Source organism: Zootoca vivipara, chromosome 3 (assembly GCF_963506605.1).
Source record: "Zootoca vivipara chromosome 3, rZooViv1.1, whole genome shotgun sequence".
In the NCBI taxonomy this organism is placed as follows: Eukaryota; Metazoa; Chordata; class Lepidosauria; order Squamata; family Lacertidae; genus Zootoca; species Zootoca vivipara.
The window spans coordinates 45,422,520-45,444,099 of NC_083278.1; the positions used below are offsets into that span (position 1 = coordinate 45,422,520).

Sequence of the window (21,580 nt, forward strand, 5' to 3'; positions counted from 1 at the left end):
TATATCAAAGGCAGCAACAATAACCATCTTAATGCAGAATACAATGAATATGTAATACTTAGGAGTATCTAAATAATAAGTACATTGTAAGCTGATGTACTTTGGATTAAGCTACTTTTCTCAATTTACTTGAGTAGGATTAAACATATTTATCAGGTTATATCCATGAGACTTTCACTCATGCAATGGGACTTTCTCTTCCTCATTTCGCCCTGTGCACTCTCAAAACCTGTTCCAGTGGGTTGAGGGAATCTCCACAGCAGATTCTTGGGGTGATTGGGGGCAGGGCTTCAGGGGGGAGGAGAGGTAGGGGAAACCCTGTTTTGTGAACTGAAGTCTGTTCTGTTTACACAACAGCAGCATAAGATTCAACCCATTGGGTAGGAGTTAGCCAACGAGTCCTGTCAGCAGACACCCGCCCAAGGACGGCTGCTTGCACAATGTGGCCTTCCCCCTGTGCGCGCTCACAGTGGGGCAGCCAGGAGAAGCCTCAGAACAGGGAAAGGCATGCCAAAACGCTTGCCCTGATGGAACAATCACTTTAGTGAGATGTTGAATTCCTCCCATTATGTTATTTATTATGGGTTATATTCAGATTAGTGGAAGGAGAACCTGAAGCATCTGCAGGAAGAAGGAGGGGAAGTGATTCCTCGTTCTCCCTGCATCTCACAAACAACTGCTCAGAAGTTAGGAAAATGATGCTGGAGGGCTGCAGAGGGTAGGGCGAACCCACAAAATTCCCCTTTCTCATATACTCTCTTCTCATAGACTCATAGAATTGTAGAGCTGGAAGGTACACCAAGGGTCATCTAGTTCAAGCCCCTGCAAAGCAAGAATCTCAACTAAAGTACCTGGTTAAAAACCTCCAAGGAAGGAGAGTCCACTACCTCCTGAGGGAGTCTGTTCTACTGTTGAACAGCTCTTCCTATCAAAAGTTCTTCCTGATGTTTATTTGGAATCTCCTTTCTTGTAACTCGAATCCATTGGTTGGTTCATAGCCTCTGGAGCAGGAGAAAACAAGCTCGCTCCATCGTCCATATGACAGCCCTTTAGATATTTGAAGATGGCTATCGTATCTCCTCTTCTGCTAGATCTCAAATCATTTTGTAAAGAGAATTGCAAGCCTGGATCTTACTCTATATTTATAACCAGCATTTCCTATGGTGACATACCTTACAGGGCAGCTGCGAGGAAAAAATGAGGTGGAGTAATGTATCTCAGTTTATATAAAGTAGTTATAAACATGCCCTTTATAATACGCAATCAGCTGCCAATATACATGATTAATAGTTAGATATCTAGTCATACTAGTAATCTATGAAATGAGTAATACCAAATTTCATTATGCCATCCTGAACAACTCTGTCATCCTATAAGCAGATGCCATACCCATAGAAATATTAGGAGGGTTCAAAAATACATACGTAGTTATCTGCTTTTGAGGTGGCTATATCTTTCAAGAACGTACATTTAAAACATTGACATCAGGAGACAAAGGCCAGCGTCGCCCAGTGGATGGAACATTAGGGTTGGATCATTGACAGCAAGGTTCACAAGGCAGCCTCTGCCAGGCTCAGGTGTTCAGATATTACAGAGAAAAGTGACGAAAAAAAAGGGGGGGAGCTACCTGTGCTTTTGCTTTCCCATTTTTTACTGTACTTTGCAAAGCAAGATGTAAATGTCTCAGCTATAACTGAGATCTTACTAAGAAGGAGAGAGAGAGCAAATACCTGTGCTTTAGTTTTCTGGGCTTTCCTCTTTTTCATTCAGCCTAAGATTGGTGGTCAACAAACTGGAAATTGGTTAAAATAGCTTACTCACAAGGCTGCAGTGCAGGGAAATGAGATTATAAACATCCCTTGCTAATTGAAACATTCTGTGTAGAATGATAAACACAAACTAACCCCAAATAAATAGACTTCCAGTCAGGCCAACACAAGAAGTGGACATGTGATTCTTACAGGACTACCCTACTCAAGTTTACTCCGAAGTCCCACTGTGCTCACTTGGGCTCACTGCCTAGTAAGTGTATTTAGAATTGCAGTCTTAACGTACTACATTTTGATCTACTTTCCTGTGGAGTGCTGGAGGATTACATACATCCAGCCAGGTGCTTGTTAAATTCTTGCAAATATACAGCCAATTTAGGCACCTGGCATTGTTGAAGCATAGAACTGGCACCAAAGAGACATTCATTAGTCCTCAATGGTGTTGTTTTGCAAGTTTCAGAGACAAACAGGTAATATACATAATCATCCAGTTGTTTTATACCATCAAGGCATATTTAACAGGAAAGTGTAAAAAGCAACTACACTACCAACAGGAAGGCATTATGTTATTTGGAACATCTGTTACCATTTATCACCATTGAGCATGTTTGAACACAATGGCCCAGGTTGGATGATCCTGGTTTAGTAACCTGAGATTCAGAAGTGTTTTCCTCACACAAGCTGCTTTGTGTGAGTTGTGATTAAACCAGGAAGTTTTTAACCATAGTTTCCCATTTTGTCTGAACCAGCTTCAGTCCTTAAACCAACTTCAAACAATGGTTAAGATCCTGTCTTGTTCTGATGCTGGTGAGGATACTTTCCCAGTTCAGGCAACTTATGGTTAAATAGAGACTACTTGGTTTGATGACTGCATATGGTGAAGGGAGGAATTGAGGGGCTGTGTGTGAGAGCAAGAGACTTCTGCAAATCTTCACTTAAGAAACCAATATATGATCATCTAAATACAGCCAATAACTGCAGAAAGTATTGACCTTGTTAAAATCATTCCATTGGTCACATTCTCGCTCTCACCAGCTTAAAGTAAGAATAGAGGAAAGGTTACTTTCAAAGTGCTGAGTGAAGAAAGTAATCAGAGTATAAACAAAGGTACTAATACTTAAAAAAATAAGTTATTAAAAGACAGCAGCAACCCAGATTATATACTGAAAAATGCCATCAAAAAATGTGCAACAACAAAAAATTCCACAAGGTGGCTCTCAATACTATATATATGCATATACCGATTACACACACACACACACACACACACACACACACACACACACACTCCACATATTTTAGTGTTACATTAAAATGTTTCTGTTCTGAAGATAATTTTCAGTTTAAAACTGATTCAAAACTAAAATGCTGGTATAAGGCATGTGACACAGAAGTACATTCTTGGTGTGAACAGCCAACTCAAGGTTCACATAATAGATAAGTGGCTAGAAAATAAAAAACAGCATAGCAAGCCTTTATAAACTTGCAGGCGGTACTTTATTTATAGATTGCTTCTTTTCAACCATCACACCAGCTCAACAACTTTGCTATAAAAAAACAACTTTTGTGTCGGGATATTCACTTTTTGAAATATGGCAACCATAGACTAGGGAGACCAGGGTTGGGATTCAATGAATGAGTCCTGTCGGTGGAAGCTCTGTGCAAGGACTTGTGGTTGTACAAAAGGGATTCTCTTCTTTCCTCCTCCCCCTCCCCATGCCCCTGAAATTGGCTTTGGTGTGGGGTCAAGAGAACTCCCGGAACAGCATGTAGGTGGAAGAGAGGGAAGCCAAAATGCCTTCACACAATGCTGACTTGAAGGTTCAAATCCCTACAAATGAAGCTCACTCAGTGACCTTGGGCCGGTCATCATCTCTCAGCCTAGCTAACTCACAGGGTTGTTATATGAAGATAAAACAAGCAGGGGAGAACTACGTAGAACTCATTGAGCTCCTTGTTCCACGCCCCTCATCCCTAGCCACTACTGAATTTACTGAAATGCAACTTGAAAGACTCTATGACAGCTGCCCATGGTTTAGCATTACAGTAGCACCTCGGGTTACAAATACCCCAGGTTACAAACACTTCGGGTTACAGACTCTGCTAACCCGGAAGTAGTGCCTCGGGTTAAGAACTTTACCTCAGGATAAGAACAGAAATCGCATGGCAGTGGCGCAGTGGCAGCGGGAGGCCCCATTAGCTAAACCTCAGGTTAAGAACGGTTTCAGGTTAAGAACGGACCTCCGGAACGAATTAAGTTCGTAACCAGAGGTACCACTGTATGTCATAGGCACCCCTAGCCAAGAAATGTGTTTGTCTGATAGTTAAATCTTAAGACACTTACAGCAACTCCCATGGTACCCCGGATAAACATTTGCACATGCTTCTAACCTCTAGGCATCTGTTCCAAGGTCTGTGCCCTGTGGAGCAGTTGCAGTAACAGTGGGCCCTTGCCCCTCCACCAGCTTATGTACCCTCACCTGACGGGGTGCATGTACGCAACCTGAGACTTCTCCTGCACAGAAGGCATCACTGCTCTTCCCTCTTCATGCCTCTCCTGGTTCTAGGAGACAGCAGGGAGAGAAGTGGCGGGGATTTGACTGACCCATCCCTCTCCTGAACAGCCTCTTCCCCCAACATGCCCATCTCTGTATGACAGCCCTGGCCATTCCTCTCCCCCTGCTGGCCTGGTTCCAGCCTCATGGCCAGTGTCAAACCCCATAAATGGCTGCCCTCCTCTCCTGGATCAATCCCCTGGCCTCCTGCCTCCGTCACACGCTTGTCAGAGCCCTGCCAGTCCCTGACACATTATGTGTGAAGCAGGCCTTCAACTCTGATTAGCTGCTTTTTCTATAAGCCACTGTTTTCCAGATCCTAACTCTCTCTTTCTCTCTCTCTCTCTTTCTGTGTGTGTGTGTGTTCCTTCTCTGTCAACTATTTCCAATTCTTAATGTTTCTGAAAGGGATTGACATCATCCATAATGCCTGAAAGCTTTAGTCGAGAATAAATTCCTGAGAGTAATTCTTAATTACTTACAGATGTCTGTTAATTCCTATGAGAGTTTTTATTTCAAAATTGAAAGGGCAGGTTGTCTCCTGTCAGGCTCTTAAAAAATCCACTGGCTCTTTATTTTGTCAAAATGTTATGCTATGTGGAATAGGAAGCTGCTGAAGTAAAATAGACTCTCTCTTCAATGTCATCTTTCCCAGCATGAGGACAAAAGTAATTTTGTTTCTAAAACTTGAACGAATTTCATTATTGACCGGTATCCAAACAAATTAAAATTTGTTAATAATTCATGGTGTGGGTTATTCAGAGTGAAGGGGAAGATATGCCTTCAACTACCGTATCCCATCTATCCACACATGCATGTATGTGTACATACACACTATCACTGTGGGTCTGCCTCTCTGCCATATGACTACTGTGACAGAAGAGTCTGCGTGCCCCAATTAAATCAGGGCAAAGTCAAGCCAACCTACCAGAGTCAACCATGTCCCGACAAAGCTGGGTTGCTTCTCTATTGGCAACCCATAAGACACACAATTGAGGTTGGGAACGGAACTGTCCCAGGAACAGCAAACCCTATGACCTCCATATGTTGTGGACTATACTCCAATCATCTCTAACCATAATAGGTGGGGCTGATGGGAGTTGTAGCCCCAAATATCTGGATGACACAATGTAGATAACCCCAGACTATGGAACACCCTCCCATCAGATGTCAAAGAGTATGGTATCTGACCTTTAGAAGACATCTGAAGGCAGCCCTGTTCAGGGAAGTTTTTAAAGACTGTTTTAACGTATTTTTAATCTTTGTTGGAAGCCGCCCAGAGTGGCTGGGGAAACCCAGCCAGATGTGCAGGGTACAAATAAATAAGAATAAGAAGTCTAATTTATAATGTTTGGTTACTTATGTTTGAAGCTAGCAAATATCTGCTTTAAGCCCCCCCCCCCCGCCTCCATTGCTATATTAAGAACAGAAAAATGAAAAAATATTGTAGAGCTGCACTCAAAGTTCCCATTGTTCATAATTTCATTTTTTGGATGGATGTGCTGGACAGTTCACAGCACAAGCCAACAATGAGAGAGGAGCAAAGGGCCCATCAGCAGGTTGCTCTTTCACATTAAACCATAGTATATTTTTGCTATGATGGATAATGTAAAGCGCAAACAAGGCCATTTACTCTTAAGAACACAAGTTTGTTTGGCCGCAGTCGGTCCCTCCTTACCCAATCCCTAAACTTTATTTTACTGAGATATTATCTTATTTAATTACGCCAAAGATATTGCCAGAGTATAGATGGGAATATGAACAGTGTTAATTAATAACACCTCCTATATCTCATTCTCCTATATTTATTAAACACTCCCCCCCATTTTATAAGTTCATCTGCAGAATTTTGTAATTACCTGCTTAGCAAGACGCAAACCAGATTAACTTATCTTTTACTGAAAAAGTATTATTGTTCTCAGTAAGCAAATAAGATAATCCTTTTTTTAAAAAAAAACTAAGTCATTTTCATTCAGAACATTTAAAAATAATTCTTCACTAATAGGAATTCATTACAAGATTGCAACATGCTAAAATCAGAAGGGGAGAGGGGGGGGGGAATGCAGAAAAGGATGCTAACAGCAGAAAGCCCAGAAGCTTCTTGGCAGCCAGTGCAGATGGACCAGGATTGGTGTCATATGCTGAAACCGTCTTGTCCAAGTGAGCAACTTGGATGCCAAATTCTGCACCAGCTGAAGTTTCCAAATCGTCTTCAGATGCAGCCCCACATATAACATGTTGCAGTAATATAACCTAGAGCAGGGGTCAGCAAACTTTTTCAGCTGTGGGCCAGTCCACCGTCCCTAAGACCATGTGGTGGGCCGGACTATATATACAAATTCCTATGCCCCACAAATAACCCAGAGATGCATTTTAAATAAAAGGACACATTCTACTCATGTAAAAACATGCTGGTTCCCGGACCGTCCGTGGGCCGGAATGAGAAGGCGATTGGGCCGCATCCGAACCCCAGGCCTTAAGTTGCCTACCCCTAGAGGTTACCAGAGCATAGTCATCTGAAGTTAGGCTATCTCTGTCCAGAAAGGGGCACAGCTGAGCCACCAGCCAAAGCTGATGAAAGTCGCTCCACATCACTGAGGCCACATGAGGCTCAAGCCATAGAAATGGATCCATGAATAACCATAGTTTAGAGGTTCCGGGCCCTAAGGAAGTCAGACTATCCCTGTCAGGGCCTTTTCAGTGATGGCTCAAACCTGGTGGAATGCTCTGTCCCATGAGACTAGGGCCCTACAGGATTTAACCTCCTTCCGCCGGGCCTGTAAGACAGAGCTATTCCGCCTGGCCTTTAATTTGAACTCAGCCTGATCTTTTATTTCCCTTCTCTTCCCCCTTCCCCCTTTTATGAAGATTACCCGCTCTGGGACCCCACAGCTAATTCTCCCCTGGCCTCCTCGCTGGCCCAAGTAGGTCTAATTTAGCTAGCTAGCGCTGGTGACTATCTAATGTTTATTGGATGGATTTTACCCAAATTGCTTATTGAACTGGCATTTTATTGTTATTCGTGCTTTTATACTGTATTTTATGCTGCTTTTATGTTGTATTCCAATTAAGAGTTATAAATTTGTTGTTAGCCGCCCTGAGCCTGGGTTTTTGAACTGGGAAGGGCGGGGTATAAATAATAATTTATTATTACCCAGAATGGACTCCTTCCTTAATGTAGGTTTTTAAGCATATGTTGGATGTCCATCTGTCATTAATAGTTGGGATTCCTGCATTGCAGGGGGTTGGACTAGATCAGGGGTCAGCAAACATTTTCAGCAGTGGGCCGGTTCACTGTCCCTCAGATCTTGTGGGGGGCTGGACTATATTTTGAAAAAAAATATGAACAAATTCCTATGCCCCACAAATAACCCAGAGATGCATTTAAATAAAAGGACACATTCTAGTCATGTAAAAACACGCTGATTCCCGGACCGTCCCGTGGGCCGGATTTAGAAGGCAACTGGGCCGGATCCAGCCCCCGGGCCTTAGGTTGCCTACCCATGGACTAGATGAACGCCAGTGTCCCTTCCAACTCTGCAGTTCTATGATTCTAGGAAAGCCGCTGACATTTTAAGCAAGGTTATATCTGAAGCAAGCCTTTGATGTGCTCTGCTTCGGTTTTGTTATGATAAATGTTTTGCATAAATGAGCTACAAACTACAAATGACTCTTTCCTGCAAACATCAGCAGATGAAAACATCTCTTTTGTTCGTGTGTCTCACAGGGCAGTGAAATAGCTCCATTAATTATCACTAATGAGAGAGCAACCTATGGGTTTTAGCAGCAAACTGTCATTTATGGAAAATAATATTAATGTTTTAGTAATGTGTCGCTGTATCTTAACAGATGGATTTTAATTAGCATGACATGTCAAGGAGTACCAACAACAACAAAAAATAGTGAACGCACTTAAATCCCATGTTGAAATATTAGCAGACAGCACACGTTCTTCCACCGTAAATTAACCATGGTTGAACTTTGCAGCCACAGCTGGAGCCAGGGAGAAATACAGAAGTCAATGGTAAAGAGCTTGGTGAATAAGTAGAACAGGTAAATTATTAGTAATGTTTCCAGTTGGTTTGGCAAATGAAGTCAAGGATGCAGGCCTTCACTTCTCCAGCCAGAGCCAGTTTCCATGCTACCGGGGATCATGGTTAGATAAACTTATGGTAGGAAGACACGTTTGTCAACTGACATGAGCATAAACTCAATATACACCTAAAAGTACTCACAGAGCAACATCTACACTCTATTTAAGACCAACTTAGAATGCCAATGATTCACTCTTGGTAAACTACCACAACACTAGCATTGATTAACAGCCAGCAGCTGCCACAATGTGAAATACTATCAGAGATACGAAATATTGTGAATATTTTATTTATCGTATTCATATCACATCTCTTCCCCTCCCCCCCAAGGAAACTAGGAATCCTACAAACAGGGGCCACTTGACACTATATTCATGGGTGTAGGTGTCATGTTGTTCTAACTAAAAGATTGAGGCCTTTGAGAAGAATGCACATGGTGCTCCTTCTCGGTGTGAAATTAATCTCCTGGCAACTTAAAAATGGTGGCATGAGAAGGAACCAAGTTGAGGACAGCTCTCATATAGTCAAGACCTTGTGATGTTTCCAAGGTGTTGCAAGAGGGTTAAATGGTACATTGGCTCCCATGCTATGAGGCAACAGCAAAAGTCTTATGGATTACTGCTTACAATATGTTTCGACATACATCTGCCTTGCATAAATCATGAATGCCACATTCATGTTTAAAATACTGCTTTCATCAGAAAAAAAACGTATTTGTAGCCCTAGAAGCAGACAAAAGGTAAATGCAATGCTTGTGAAATTTAACCCTTAGTGTCTTCAAACACAGAACAAAATGTTTAATCCATTAAAAAACAAAAGAAAAACACACCATGGTAAGCAGTAAAAACAGGAAGATATTAATGGATCTTGTTTTGGTAGGACATCAAAACCAATTAGCCATAGAAACCACTTACTTGTTTTTCTAGTTGCCCATAGTCAGGACCTTGGGTTGGTAAAAAGTAGCAAATGTGACCATTATTTTTAGCTTTCTCACGAAGAGCCATTGCAGTTCTGACAGTAGCATTCCGAGCATGAACAAACACCATCACCTTGAAATAAAAAAGATTTTTCAAAAATTATTTAGCAATAGGAATTGGTTAATAATACTAGTGGTTTAGGACTAAATTAAATAATAAACACATAGAAGTCATTTTAATCGGGGTTAGTTAACCTCTGGCCCTCCAGAGACTGTTTGACTCAAATTCTCATCAGCTTTCGCTAGCATGGCCATTGATCAGGGAAGATGGAAGATGGAGCCCAACAACCTTTAGAGGTCCACAGGTTATCCAGCCTGTTCCAATTTAGAACAAACAAATAGATGGTATGTACAGCAAATGAAAGCATGAACACTTTCCCCCCTTTTCTTTTTCACAGTCTACAATTCAGTTTCAGAGCTCTAACTTAGGCTTAGTCCTCACAAAGAGCATATGAGGTCATACAAGTAGTGCGTGGACCACTTTGGACTGTATATGAGTGCTCATAGGCTTCAAGAACAAGATATCATCACATGTAGAAAACAAGCATACCAGGGAGAATGATATTTTAACTGCAGTGTGTATAGCAACGTGGGTGACCCAGGGTTTTAGCGTTATAAGAGAGAAAAATGTATCCCTATTCTCTCTCCTAAAATTGTATATAGCTTTATAAACCCGCACTACGCTACCTGAATTGGATGGCAACAACTTCATTTACTTCAGGACTAAAACTTTTTTTAAAAGGAAAGGAAAAGACCAGCCTCGATCCAAGACCATGATGCACAGTACTTTCAAAATATATCTTTTTATTTCAGTCTACTGAATGAGCATATAAAACAGAACAACCCTGCGGTTCTAAGCGGGTTAACTTAGCCTGTCCTAAGTATGTCAAGAGATTTTGTATTTTATTTTATTTCAGTGGCTAACCTCTATGCATTACATTATGCAAATAAGTTGGGAAAAGTAATTTGGAATAGAGAAAAGTGGTTCCACGGCTACAAGCTGTGTAATTAGATCTGTACTCTGAAGTTCAAAGCTAGTTCTGGTGTCTCAAGAGCTGAGAGCTTGTGTAGCTTTTCTTAGGGAAAAACTAAGCTTTTAAATGACAAAATATGCAAGCAAAGCACAAAGGAAATGTCTCCAGGTTAACACTACACAATTTTATGACTATCGGGGGGGGGGGGGGAGGGAGGGATTAACAAATCTTGCTGAAGACTTTTTAAAAACACTACTGAAAGTGGTTTAAAGGAAGAAGGTGATACTTTCCTTGAACAGAGGTAGCTTTAGCGAAAAAGAAGAGAGAAATAAATCAAAAATATATTTCTTACTATGTTAAAAATGCAACAGTGGATTCAATTTCTACCAAATACAGCACCTTCTCCCTCATATTCTGCGCTGGGTGGCAACAAACAAACAACTTGAAGCAGCTTTCCCCAATCTGGCGCTCTCATGAACGACAACTCTCATTGAACCCAGGACAATGTCCACACTGTGGGGAGTTGTAGTCCAACAAGTTGGTTAGAGCATGGTGCTAATAATGCCAAGGTTGCAGGTTTGAACCCTGTATGGCACAGCTGCATATTCTTGCATTGCAGGCGGCTGAACTAGATGATCCCCAGGGTCCCTTCCAACTCTACAATTCTATGTGAAGTGAACACCTTTGAGACACTCTTGTCACTGAACATTCCATTTTGGTAGCACTATTTCCTATTCAACCTTTCTGATGGGATGGCTGACCACCATTATTAAGACTACCTACAAATGTGGATATTCTCAAAACCAATCAATCAATCAATATACTTTATTCGACCGATAGTCAGAAAAAAAAACATTTCTCAATACAAAGATAAACATATAAAACTGAAGACATCAGAGGGATACATAAAAATATAAAACTAAAGGCATCAGAGGGATACATAAATGGGGTATGACCGCGCTACTAAACCTCCTACAGATAACCCACATCAAGACATTCGATTATACGTTTCCGACACTTGAGCGCCAGGAAGAGGAATTTAGCCACTGAGAAGGTTATTTTCCCAGTGGGCTTGTTTAGCAAATATGCTGCCTGTTGTTCTCTTGGTCGGGAACTAAACTGAGATAAATACGGGTCTATAAGATATTGCCTTAAATCATTATAAAAGGGACAACTCAATAGAATGTGTTCTGTGGATTCTACCTCACCCAAGGCACAATGGCACATTCTCTGACCGTATGGGACTCCTCCAAAGCTTCCCCTCAAAACCGCTGAATCAAGGACATTCAGTCTAGCCGCAGTAATTAGTCTGCAGTATTCCACGTAGTGGATATCCGCCAGGTAACGGGCTGGTGCAGACCGATAACCTGCTCCCCTAAAAACATCCCAGATTTCACGCGGGCTATGTCCTCCTGTCTGGCGATATCCCCCAATCTCTGAGCGATCATCGCTTTAGCGCGGCTGTATGTCATGGACTCAATATAAAGGGAGGACAGACCGCACTTTTGCACTTCCTCTACCACTTCCCTTTCCCATGGAGATTTAAAATTATCCCTCAGAATCAGGGGGGCCAAACCCATCGGTCTAAAACATAGTTTGAGCCATAGCCATAATTTTGCTTTCAGGGCCACATACGTAAAGGCTTGGCAACCGGTCTCCAATCTCATGATCGTACCCGCAACAGAAGGGGGGATCCTGAGAATGGCCCTGAGGAATTGTGATTGGATAATCTTCTCAAAACATTTCCAAATAATCTCTGGCTAGAAAACCTAATCATTTTGTTGATCTCAGTCATTATCATCAAAGAGTCTGGTGGCGGCAAAGGCAGATTAAATGGTGACATTTTGAAGCTGACCAGTTTTGGCACAGATCCTTTTCCTGCCCAGTGGAGCAGGCAGTGGTAAAATCCTTCTTCCGTGATGCCACTGCAACTGAGAATTATCATCCTGTTAAGAATTTCAGTTTATGGTTAAACTAGTAGACCAGAAAAACACATACATTTTTTTGGGGGGGGGGGTGCTTTATCCAATTTTGATGCATTTTTGCATCTGGTATATATATAAAAAATTAATTCAGCTTGAAGTTGAACAAACACTCAAATTTTGATGAGCAGAAGGCTTCATCTCATGCCCTTTGATTATCTGTAATTAATATTGATCATCACTAGAGAGGAACGCGTAAAAACTAGACGCCACTTCAAGCTCAGCCATGTTAGTTCTCGGTGATTAAAGTTAGCTCTGATAACTTTGAATCAATGCCTCCCAACAGGAACACTTGGCAGGGTATAAATAATAATAATAATAATAATAATAATTTATTGTACACCAATGTGGCAAATCAGCATCATTCTCCCTTCCAGATGTTGTGGACTGCCATGTCCATCATCCCTGACCACTGGGCATGTTGGCTGGTGCTGATGAGAACTGCAAATCACAACATTTAGAGGGCACCATACTGGCTATCCCTGCTGTACACTATTTTTCAAAGCCTCATTTCCCTGCAAGTTTCCCCAATGTATTTTCCCCAATGTACTTTTGGCACAGAATCCACTTATGTTTGAAATATTTAGCTTAGGGTAGGCATGGACAACCATCCTACAACAACGAGTGCTTTTATGCGGGGCTGCCCTTGAAGCTGTCCCAGAAACTCCAGCGGGTGCAGAATGCTGCAGTGAGGCTCCTCACGGGGTCCCTGCCATGGGAGCATATTCACCCAGTGCTTTTCCAGCTGCACTGGCTTCTGGCGGAGTACAGGGTCAGATTTAAGGTGCTGGTTTTGACCTTTAAAGCCCTTTACAGCCTAGGACCCTCGTACTTACAGGACTGTCTCTCCCGGTATGCCCCACAGAGGACCTTAAGGTCCATAAATAGTAATACCTTAGAGGTCCCGGGCGCGAAGGAAATCAGATTAGCCTCAACTAGAACCAGGGCCTTTTCAACCATGGCCCCGACCTGGTGGAACGCTCTGTCTACCGAGACCAGGGCCCTGCGGGACCTGATATCTTTCCGCAGGGCCTGTAAGACAGAGTTGTTCTGCCTGGCATTTGGCCTGGAGCCAACCTGATCCCCTCCCCCATTTTCCCTCCCCCTTTTGTATGAGGCTGCATTTTTATAATTTATAATTTTAATTTTAATGTATTTAGTCTTGTTGTTGAGTTGTAGTTTAACTAGTTGTTTTATATTTGGTGTTAGCCGCTCTGAGCCCGGCCTTGGCTGGGGAGGGCGAGGTATAAAGTAAAATTTATTTATTTATTTATTTATTTATTTATTATTATTTAGCAAAAAGTGTAGAAACTGTGAGCATTTATTTAATATTTCTTGAGTGGCTTTTCCCATTCTGATAAGGAGGTCACAAAGTTTTCTCAAACTAGGTTTTTGCCTGTCCATGGATTGTGGGAAAATTTACAGTTCAGTGCTATCAATATATTCAGCCTTAAAAAACTTCTAAAAAACTTTTGCGTGCAAGTCAGTCAGTGGTGGCACACTGATGGTCTACTACTTCCAACAACAATCAGCACCTTTCCCCCTTCCTTAGTTTGTGTGTATAAATAGGCAAACTATACTGGGATGACAAAATCGAAAGATACATTTATCACTTCAAGGATAAAGAAAAGGGAATGTCTTTGCTGTATCTTTAGTGAAACAGAATTTTAAAGGACTTGATGTCTGCCTCCCCCTGACCTACTTACTGTTCTCTTCCATTGAATTACTCTCTTGCTAACAAATCTCTTCAGTGCTTGACATCAGCTTTGAACCCTGTTACATCTAATAGTCTCCATGGCCATTGCAGATGCTGAAAACCCTGTTAACCATCAACTTCTTCAATCCCCCTTTGGACACTAAAAGTTTCCTAGGTTCACGTATACTTGACCACCAAAGCAAACGATTTCCAAGATACTGTACTACCTAATTTAATTTCAGTTCTATAAAATGGCTAGCTGGTAACAAGCAAGTAAGACATCATTACTGTGTGCTTTGTACAAACTTTACATCTTGCCATCTAGATTTACAGAGCTGCTTTTGCCCCTTCAACATTTGCTGAACCACAGCAAGTATTGCAGCAAGCACTATTTTAGCCAGATGATACATCTATCTTGTTATTGGCAGATTCCCCTGCCGACTTCTAAGAGACAAATGATGAACACCTACAGATTTTGAAGCTTATTAGCAATATTGAGATTGGCTTTTTTCTGGCCAGCTGGATTTAAAGTGCTATTCAGTCTTTATTTCCTCATTATGGTTTCCTAAATAAGATTACAGCCTAATCAGGAAAACTTTCAAGTATACCAGACCACACCATCACTGGTGATTTAGTTAAAACAACTTCTGACAAGATGAACGGAAGAGATAATGGTTGAAATAACTGCAAAGCATTTGTTTCTAGGAGATATTCTTCAATAGCCTTAAAGTTGGTATTTCAAATATGCAAGTCATATACTCCTCTAATTCTTCCAATGCAACTGGATGAAGGATTTTGCCAGCATTCATATGCAGTTTCCTTGAGTTTTGGCTTGTCCTACTATCTGGACCATGGGTGGTTTATCTTGAAAATATGATCTCCTTTGAAGGAGAAACAGGCCGTGTAGCCCTGCTGCTGCTGCTAAGTATTTCACCTGCTTTTGATACCATTAACCATGGTATCCTAGGGGACTATCTCTGTGGTTTGGGAGTTTGGTGGTTCCTATCCTATTTGCATGACCACCAGCAGAGAACTGGGGGACTACCCGTCTACATCTTATGGGGCGTTGCAATTGAGTACCCACATTGGGAACAATCATCAGGAGGTTTGCAACACTCTGATCTACTTTTCTATTTGATTTCAGTCAAGAAAGGCCATACATAAGCTGAACCACTGTCTGGATGCAGGGGTGCATTGGATGAGAGTCAGTGAACTGAAGCTGAATCCAGTTACAGAAGACACGCTATGGGTAAGTGGTTACCAGGTCTGACAACTGGGGTGTGTGTGGCCAGCCTATATGGCCTCCCTCTGGAAAACAGGTACACAGATTGGATCCATCTTTGTCTATGGACCTAGGCAGCCTCTGTTGTAAAGAGTATCACCAACTTTGGTTGGTATGTCAACTACACCCTTTGCTGGATTGGGATAATTTAGCCACTGTGACACATTCATTGATAGCATCATACCTGGACTATTGCAGTGACTCTATGTGGGGCTTCTCTAGTTCAGAGATTGCAGCTTATGCAGAACACTGCAGCCTGGGTGGTGCTCCTTATTGGGCATATATCTTGCCAGTATGGAGGAATCTTCACTAGCTGCCTATTAGCCATTGCACCAGTTTTAAGGTTCTGCTACTAAATAACTCTGAACAAGGTTACCTGAAAAACCATATTTCCTTCAAATGCCTGCTAATGGCAACATGTTCAGCAAATGGAACATGGTTGGTTTTGCCACAACCTGATGATTATCAGAGGAGGGCTTTTTCACTGGTGGTACCAGTGTTGCGGATAGCTTTTCCTGCTGAAATATGAGAGTTTCCATCTGTATTGGCATTGCCTCTTGAAAACATGCCTTTTTGGCAAGCATTCATCTGAACCTGAACTTCTAGTCTTATTGTTTTAACTGTTTTAACTGCCATGCTTTTAAACTTCCTTGATTGTACATTTTAGTTGAGGAAGTTTAAATGGTTTGCTTGGATTATTATTGTGTATTTTAATTTTGTACAGATTTTATAACTGATTTCATAGTTGTAAACCACTTAAAAGCCATTTTTGCATATAAGCGGTTTATAATTTAAATAATCATGTTAATTTATTCCAAACTGTGGCCAGCTGGTTTATTTAAACTGTAATTTGGAATAAGCCATGATCCCTAGAATGAATAAAACAAGTCAAGATCAGCCAAAGTCCATCTCTTAGCCATGTCAGTATGAGAAAAAAGTAATATACAAGTCTGAAGGTCACTGCAGCTCCCTCCTGCTATTGGACATAACATTGTTTGTATGCGGTGCAAACACAACCATGGACACATTGCATGCCATCTCCTACTGATCAAGAAGTTCATTAATGGTAAAGGCTCAGTATAATGACTCGACTGCCTGTACATACATAAAGCTTGCTGAACTAATACTGAACTAATACTCCAAAAGTTACAGACCAAGGTTACCAATTAACTATTTAATGACTCCATTTGTTGAAATTGGAAAACATAGTGAAGGAATGCCAGCATATGCCATATAAGCAGTACATTTGCATTCTTTTTGAATTTACTTCAGAATTGAATCAAGAGTAAAGTTGATGTGAAATGTGGTTAAAAGTGGAAGATGTGCGAAAGGGACAGAAACAAATCTCTCATGTCATTTGTTATTTGTGCTGTAACTTATACGTTTACAGCTTTGAATCTAATTCTTATTATTAACTTTCTACTTACCGTATATACTCGAGTATAAACTGACCCGAATATAAGCCGAGGCACCTAATTTTACCCCCCCCCCAAAAAAAATTGGGAAAACTTATTGACTTGAGTGTTCATCACACCACAAACCGGCAGAAGAGGAAGGAGCAGCCTGAAAGGGCTCTTTTCGGGCCGCTCGTCCCTCCGCCACCGCCTCTGCCGCTCGGAGCAGGCATAGGAGCCACAGTTGGGAGAGGCACAGCACAGCACAGCGCCTCTCCCAACCACGGCTACTGTGCCTACCCTTGCGAGAGGCGGGCGGCGGCGGGACCAGCAGCGAGAAAGGGCTCCTTTTGGGCCGCTCGTCCCTCCGCTGCTGCTGCCCGCCTCACTCGAGTATAAGCCAAGGGGGGCTTTTTCAGCATAAAAAATGTGCTGAAAAAGTTGGCTTGAGTATATACGACAATTTGTGAGGCTGGAATAGTCCTGTATAAAGCCTAAAACTCACTTGATTGAAGAAAAATCTAGAATACTAATGGCAAAGCATGACTTCCAAAGGTAACTTTTGCAGCTTAAAAGCTTGTGGGGTAATTTATATTTGCATAATCTACTTTATTTTATTTATTTATTTATTTTAGCAAGAATCAATTTGTTACCAGCTAGCATGCAAGATCGCCACTAATGGCATATTCACTACACCTTTAGAGCATTAAATCCAGAATTAAAGGCATGACATATTTACTTACATCAAATTAAATTATGCACACTGAAAGACAGAAATCTTCTTTCCAGCTATTTTACTTATGCAACCATCTGAAGCAACCAAATGCTTAAAAGTACGATGATACCATTTCTGAGATAAGGTAAACAGAAATGTAAATAGCATTCAAAAATGGTCATACAGTGGTACCTCTGGTTGTGGACATGATCTGTTCCGGGGTGCCATTCGCACCTTGAAAAGTCTGCAACCACAGTGGCGCTTCTGCGCATGTGCGGCGAGCGATAGAGCGCTTTTGCGCATGCACGAACCGCGCAGAACGCTTCTGGACATGTGTGAAGTGCGCAGAAAGGTTCTGCGCACGCGGTGAAACCCAGAAGTAAACACTTATGGGTTTGCCGCGTTCTTAACCCCAAAAACGCAACATGAAGCATTCGCAAGAAGAGGTATGACTATACTATGAATATATATAAAAGGCACAATGTTACAAAAACATAAATAAATGCTACCATATATCCTAAATTTTACTCTATGAGAAAGAGGAACATTTAGCACACCAAAGGGGGTCCAAGTCAGGATGTGGTTTGCTTTTATTTTATACCAATGTGCACTTGCACTAACTTATACTGATCCCATTGGTCATTCTGTTGCCCATTCACACGGTTTGAAGAAATTCCTCTAAAATTCTTCACAGTCTGATTTTTGTTATGTTAAATAATTTGGCATGCTCTGCAACGTGGCTTAACTTCACTTCTCACCCCACACCAGACTATACGATTTAGTTAATCCCAACAGGGATTCTTTCCTCCATTGTGTACTGTCCATTTGCTTCCTGTCCTTAGCCAAATTACTGATCTATAGCACAAACAGATCTAACCTGCAACTACAAAATTTATAGGAGACTTTGATCTACCATAAGCCTTTTCAAAATCCAAGTATGGAGAGCCTGAAGGTTAAACAAGATTTTATTTTTTTACTGTGACACAATTGATCGCTTAATCTTTTGCCAGCTTCTACTGATAGGTAAACATTCCTGTCAGTAACAATTCAAATATATAGAAACAGCAGTGTCTATTCTGGTACAAAAATTAAGCAAGAGTGGCTAGCCTATTGCCTTGAAAATTTAAGTCATTAGACAGCTAACAAACACATTTCTGTGGATGCCAATGAACTTGAAGGGTTATTATTCAAAATTACAAGCAGCCCAACCAACCCTGGAATGAGGAAAACTAATAAATATTCTGACTACATATAGCCAGACACCCTTGTTATCTTCTCCCATATGCTCATGCACTCAATATACAGAGAGTGTATTATGTATAGGTGTATTGTATACAACTTATGAGGGTGTCTGGAAAAATAAATATATAAATAAATAAATAAATGGAGAGTTGGGAAAACCCACTGTTCCATTTATTCCCCCCCCCCATCCCACACATCTAGTGGGTTTTCCTTGCTTGCTGGGCTCTGGGAATGTCATGGGACAGCTCTGGAAGCGTCTCAGGTCCTTACTGCAACTTTCCCAGAGCCTGGTTAGCAGCCCTCCACGTCGGATGGTAGGGGTGGGGTCGGTTCTGGGCTTCCTGACTTTGAGCCATTTTGTCTTTGTCCTGGAACCAAACCCGCAATACAGAACACAGGTCCTAACTGCCCCTGCTAAAACAGATTATATTTACCGACAAATCCCCCTAATAATATTAAACTGGACCACAGCTATATTGCTTTAGCAGGTGGTAAAGGTAAAGGTAAAGGGACCCCTGACCATTAGGTCCAGTCGTGACCGACTCTGGGGTTGCGCGCTCATCTCGCATTATTGGCCGAGGGAGCCGGCGTACAGCTTCCAGGTCATGTGGCCAGCATGACAAAGCCGCTTCTGGCGAACCAGAGCAGTGCAGGGAAACGCCGTTTACCTTCCCGCTGTAGCGGTTCCTATTTATCTACTTGCATTTTGACGTGCTTTTGAACTGCTAGGTTGGCAGGAGCTGGGACCAAGCAATGGGAGCTCACCCCGTCCCAGGGATTCGAACCGCTGACCTTCTGATCAGCAAGCCCTAGGCTCAGTGGTTTAACCACAGCGCCACCTGGGTCCCTTTTTTAGCAGGTGGTACATAGCTTAAATCAGGAGTCGGGGAACCTGTGGCCTGCTGTTGCTGGTCTACAGGACTGGTCGGGTTGATAGGATTTAATGTGGTTGGGAATCCAATATTTGAAGGACCACAGATTCCCTACCCTCTAGAATTTTCATAATGTGCTAAATATGTTATATGGTTAAACTGGCCTCTAAGGAACTAATTTGATTCATTCATATTCATGTGCAATGGACCCTTAAAAAGACTTACATGCTTAATATTTTTTAATGCTTTACTGCAAAACACCTTGAGTGAGATGTATATAAAAGGTAGTCTACAACTAAGGTGACGGATTCCCCCAAAGCCTACAGCCTACCACAAGTGTCCCCTACCCCAACGGAGAGGAAGTTCCTTAAATTCATCAGAAAACTTCAATTCCCTTTCCAGCTGAGCAGCACTTTCATGCCTTCCAAGTTACTTCAGGCTTTTTGCCTCATTACCTCAGAGAGGTGAAGGAATCTGCCACTCTGCTCACCTCTACACTACTTGTCACAACAAACAAACCCAAGGCTGCAAAAAAAGAAGAGAAAAGCAGGTAGCATAGGACAGTTCTGTCATATGAAAGCATTCAGACACATCAAATATTGCTGAAAAGCACGACTATAAACATATGGCTATGCCAACACCAACCCACAGTACAGAACTGACTGAGTGGCTAGAAGGTAAATCCTAGAGTTTACCTAAATCTACCTGTGTAAGGTTGCATTTAGACATATTCCTTCAGGAGACTCAACACCCTACATTACACGGTCACTACAGTACATAGGAAAATCTTGCTGATATGCATCCTTCCTGGGGTGACACCCCAAGTAGGGGCTGGCTATGACGAGAGCCGATCAGCACTTTCCAGCTTTCCTCTTCAATGTCGGAACCCACCCTTACACCAAATAAGGCAAAAAAAAGGGGGGATGCCACTAAGCACAGACTTTTCAGAGAGGAAGGAAGAATGTTACTTAAACTGGGGCTGACATACTATGAGCTAATGTACACTTTAAAAATAGCAGCCACAGGTTGCATCCTATATACACACAAATGGGAGTCAATCTCATTGAACTCAATGGGATTTACATCTGAGTAGTCACACAAAGGATTCCATTGTTAACGTGACTTCAAAATGGTCCTAAATACTCCTAAACCCAAGTCAAGTAAAAGACAGAAATTCATCTCTATATTATGACAGGCTTGAAATAAATACAGTACAAAAATTAAAAGAAAATGCACATTTGAATAAACTTAAAGGAAATGCAGCTAAGCAACCTGGAACCACATTCCACACAGCACTCACTAGTTATTGCTCTCCTACCTAAAGGACAAATTATGTTTCCCTAGCATTATAATATGATGGTTTTGAGCATTGGGGCAAGCGCATGAACACCAGCTGCAAAGCAAAGGGTCCAGAAAGAGAATGGAATGAGAGTTGTTGTGAAAACACGTTGGAGGTGGCAATGCTGTGGTAAAGGTAAAGGTAAAGGCGCCCCTGACCATCAGGTCCAGTCGTGTCCGACTCTGGGGTTGCGGCGCTCATCTCGCTCTATAGGCCGAGGGAGCCGGCGTTTGTCCGCAGACAGCTTCCGGGTCATGTGGCCAGCATGACAAAGCTGCTTCTGGCGAACCAGAGCAGCACACGGAAACACCGTTTACCTTCCCGCCGGAGCGGTCCCTATTTATCTACTTGCACTTTGATGTGCTTTCGAACTGCTAGGTGGGCAGGAGCTGGGACTGAGCAACGGGAGCTCACCCCGTTGCAGGGATTCGAACCGCCAACCTTCTGATCAGCAAGCCCTAGACTCTGTGGTTTAACCCACAGCGCCACCTGGGTCTCACCATTAATTTTGAGGATGAGTATTTAAGTGTGTGAGCTGTATGGGTGAGGATGGCAGGTACAAATAATATGTGTGGGAAAGAAAGGGGGTTTCAAGAATGCATAAAGAGGATTGCAAATGAAAAGCATGGCAAATTTTTGCAGCTTTCCCCTTCTTGGGACTGTTCCTGAAGCAAAGTGATTTGAAAAACC

At 42.0% G+C, this 21,580-nt stretch overlaps 1 protein-coding gene across 2 annotated transcripts in view; it reads right to left on the reverse strand.

Moving 5' to 3' along the window:
• Positions 1-21,580, reverse strand: part of ASCC3 (activating signal cointegrator 1 complex subunit 3) — a 203,584-nt gene that overhangs the window by 101,151 nt on the left and 80,853 nt on the right. For both annotated transcript variants that reach the window (XM_035109325.2, XM_035109326.2), the window contains exon 14: positions 9,333-9,467. In XM_035109325.2, coding sequence (XP_034965216.2) covers positions 9,333-9,467 — 135 coding nt within the window. The remainder of the gene's footprint in view (positions 1-9,332; positions 9,468-21,580) is intronic.